Here is a 2,683-nt window from a genome sequence, read left to right on the forward strand (position 1 = left end):
CAGACCCAATACAACTGTTTATTTAAAAAATTGAAAGAAACTTTTAACAAAATCATGCCGAACAGTGAGGATCTGAAAAGTCAGGCAGCACTGGGGGCATCATAAAGAGAAATGCTCTGCAGGCCCTGACCAACCCAAGGGCTAGATGTGCAGACAAGCACCTCCAAGTGGATGATAAGACCTTGTTCCACTTCTCTCATCCAAACAGTGATACTGCTTTGTAAGCAGATGAGGTTGTAAATTAAAAACCTGAATCTCTTGTGCATCCCCACAAGGTGCCCAGGCACCTGGACGGCTCCGATGGTGATAAGCTTTTAAGAAGTTCCATTTGAGAGCAACCACGGCTGCAGCTGCAGCTGGGAGGAAGCCACCTGCTTAGCTGCAACATGAAGAGTATGTCATAGCACAAGGTGTGTGTGACATGCTGCATTTCTTCTTACCCAGAATCCTGCAGAGCTGTCCATTATTTTTTTTTTCCTTTGTTGCCCTGTATCAGCACAGAACATCCTCTCTAGCCCAGAAGGAAGGGGGAATGAATACATGTATATCCACAGTCTAAGGAGGGTCACCTTTTGCTGGAACTTGGATCTCACTCCCTACCCCAATCCAAAATGTGAGAACAGGGCTAGCTCTGGAAGGACAGAGCCCTCTATGAGCTAGGACCCACGAGGCAATTAATAGATCGCAGGCTGATGATTTGCCTTCTGCATCTGAATGATCTTGCCAAAGCCACCTCTTCCCACATCGTAGTCTGTCCGGTACTCATCTCGCACCTGGGGCACAGCAGTAACACAGATATTAGTACCCTGCACTGCCTGTCTCCTGCTAGAGTTCAGAATCATCATCCCCTCCTTGCTCAGTTGGTGGGGAACTGAAGTTCAGGTTAGAAGCACTTTGACTCGTTTGAAATCTCTTCAAATCATCCACCAAAAAGGCGGTAATGGTGCTAAAAATGACAAATGAGGATATATCTGATGGCTGGGGCCTTTTTAGACAAGAAGCAAAGAAGACCCCAAAATATTTTCATTCAGCTTTGCAGTCCAGCTTTCTGAATTGCCAGGCTTGGCCTCCAGAACATTTTCTCCCCTCCACCCTGGAAATCTGCAAAGGAACCTCACCTTTGCACTGGGGCAAACTTCTGTGTTGTGAGATTGGTCTAGCAGCTATGCTAGATTCAAATTCTGCATCGTTTTAAGAGTACTAGCTTGGATTAGGGAACATTCTGCTTGCATTGCAGGAAGTTTAGAGTCCTAGACAGAAATGGCCTTAAGTTCTATTTCTAGTTTTTAACACCAGGCATCAGTTACCAAAACAACCTGGGAGTGGCTAAAGTTCATTATCAGGTCTTTACAGTCTACACATTATTCTGCATGAGACAAAACTAGCAAAGCAGTACACAGTCTTAGGGGGATCAAATTCAAGGTATGAGCTGGTATTGCCTTTACCTGTCCTCCAGTCTTTCCTCTTCCATACTGTCGCCCCTCCTTAAACCCTGCATCCCAGTCAGTTCGAATGATGCGGTCATCTAGTCGTGTGCCGTTGATAAATCGCATTGCGTGTTCAGCGTCTGCTCTTGTGTAGTATCTGAAGCGTACTATAAGGAGAACTAAAAGTGCTATTTTGTTGGGTACAGGGAAAATAAAAAAGAGAACTATTGTATTTGAGAAGCAGAAAAACCCTGCCTTCCAGCCTTTTCTACTCTTCCTGCTCTTCTCTATGGGATCAAAAACTGCGCTCATATAAATCCAAGCTAAAAACGGCTCCCACTCAGAAAGGATTGTGAACTTTAATGTTAGTACCTGCACAGACAAGAAGTAGCTTTGGATCACTTATTTCACAAGCAGATGAAACAAACGCATTAAAACCTTGCTAAGGGCAAGAAATCTGTAATATGCCTTTTTATACTACGTGAAACTTGACTGAATTTGAACAAGAGAGGCAGGCCTCAGAAGAGAGCTTTGCAAAGACAGTTCACGGTACAACTTGTTCAAGCACGTACTCTGTGCTTGGGAATACCGCCATGGCTTATTCTGCTACTTCATTCAGGTGAGAAAGTGAACATGTGCTCTGGCCACGCAAGAGCTCACAGTGACGATTGTAACAGTTCTCATTTTGGCCCTAAAATCATTAAAGAAATTAACAAATTAAAGGCACTCTCTGCCACCTCCAGAAAGTACAGCAGTGGTAGCACTTTTCACCTACGGCACGGTTGTACAGTCTGTCTCTCAATTAAGGTGGTGGTGGGGAAGTAGCAACGTTGGAAGGGAAGCGCCTGGTAGAAAGCACTTGACCATCACTTCTTTTCAGGTTTTCCACAGCAGTACAGCTAAGCTTGCTGTGCAGAGAGGAACTAAAGGTGGCAACCGCACACGGGCGGACAGCAGCAGGGAACCAGAGAGGATACTCAACAAAGCAGAAGCCACAAGGGGTTTTCTTGATCTTGTCCAGCCCCATGACAATCCTCTTGACATCTCCGCACTTGGAGAAGAGCTCCTGGATCTGCTCCTCGGTGGTGTAGAAGGACAGGTTGCCAACATACAGCGTAGAGGATATTTTCAGGGATTTCTCCTGCAGCTGCCTGCTACCCTGAGGGCAGAGGGGAGCACGCAGCGGGATGAGCACACCTGCCGCCCTGCTCCCGGCGCCAGGACCCGGCGGGCACCTTCCGCCGCCCCGGAGATGC

The 2,683-nt window shown here is 46.6% G+C and overlaps 2 protein-coding genes across 2 annotated transcripts in view; one reads left to right on the forward strand and one right to left on the reverse strand.

The window, feature by feature from the left end:
- NCBP2 (nuclear cap binding protein subunit 2, 20kDa) lies at positions 1-2,583 on the reverse strand (the record flags this gene model as incomplete). The annotated part of the gene is made up of 3 exons (XM_009331750.1): positions 1-773; positions 1,446-1,584; positions 2,405-2,583. Coding segments are annotated over 3 exons (417 nt in total), but the record flags the coding sequence as incomplete, so codon positions are not given.
- A 31-nt stretch (positions 2,584-2,614) lies between these two features.
- The window catches only part of TEX11 (testis expressed 11), a 34,676-nt gene continuing 34,607 nt past the window's right edge, over positions 2,615-2,683 (forward strand). The window contains exon 1 of the mRNA XM_009331751.1: positions 2,615-2,681. Coding sequence (XP_009330026.1) covers positions 2,615-2,681 — 67 coding nt within the window. The remainder of the gene's footprint in view (positions 2,682-2,683) is intronic.

Source organism: Pygoscelis adeliae, unplaced genomic scaffold (assembly GCF_000699105.1).
Source record: "Pygoscelis adeliae isolate BGI_AS28 unplaced genomic scaffold, ASM69910v1 Scaffold79, whole genome shotgun sequence".
NCBI lineage: Eukaryota > Metazoa > Chordata > Aves > Sphenisciformes > Spheniscidae > Pygoscelis > Pygoscelis adeliae.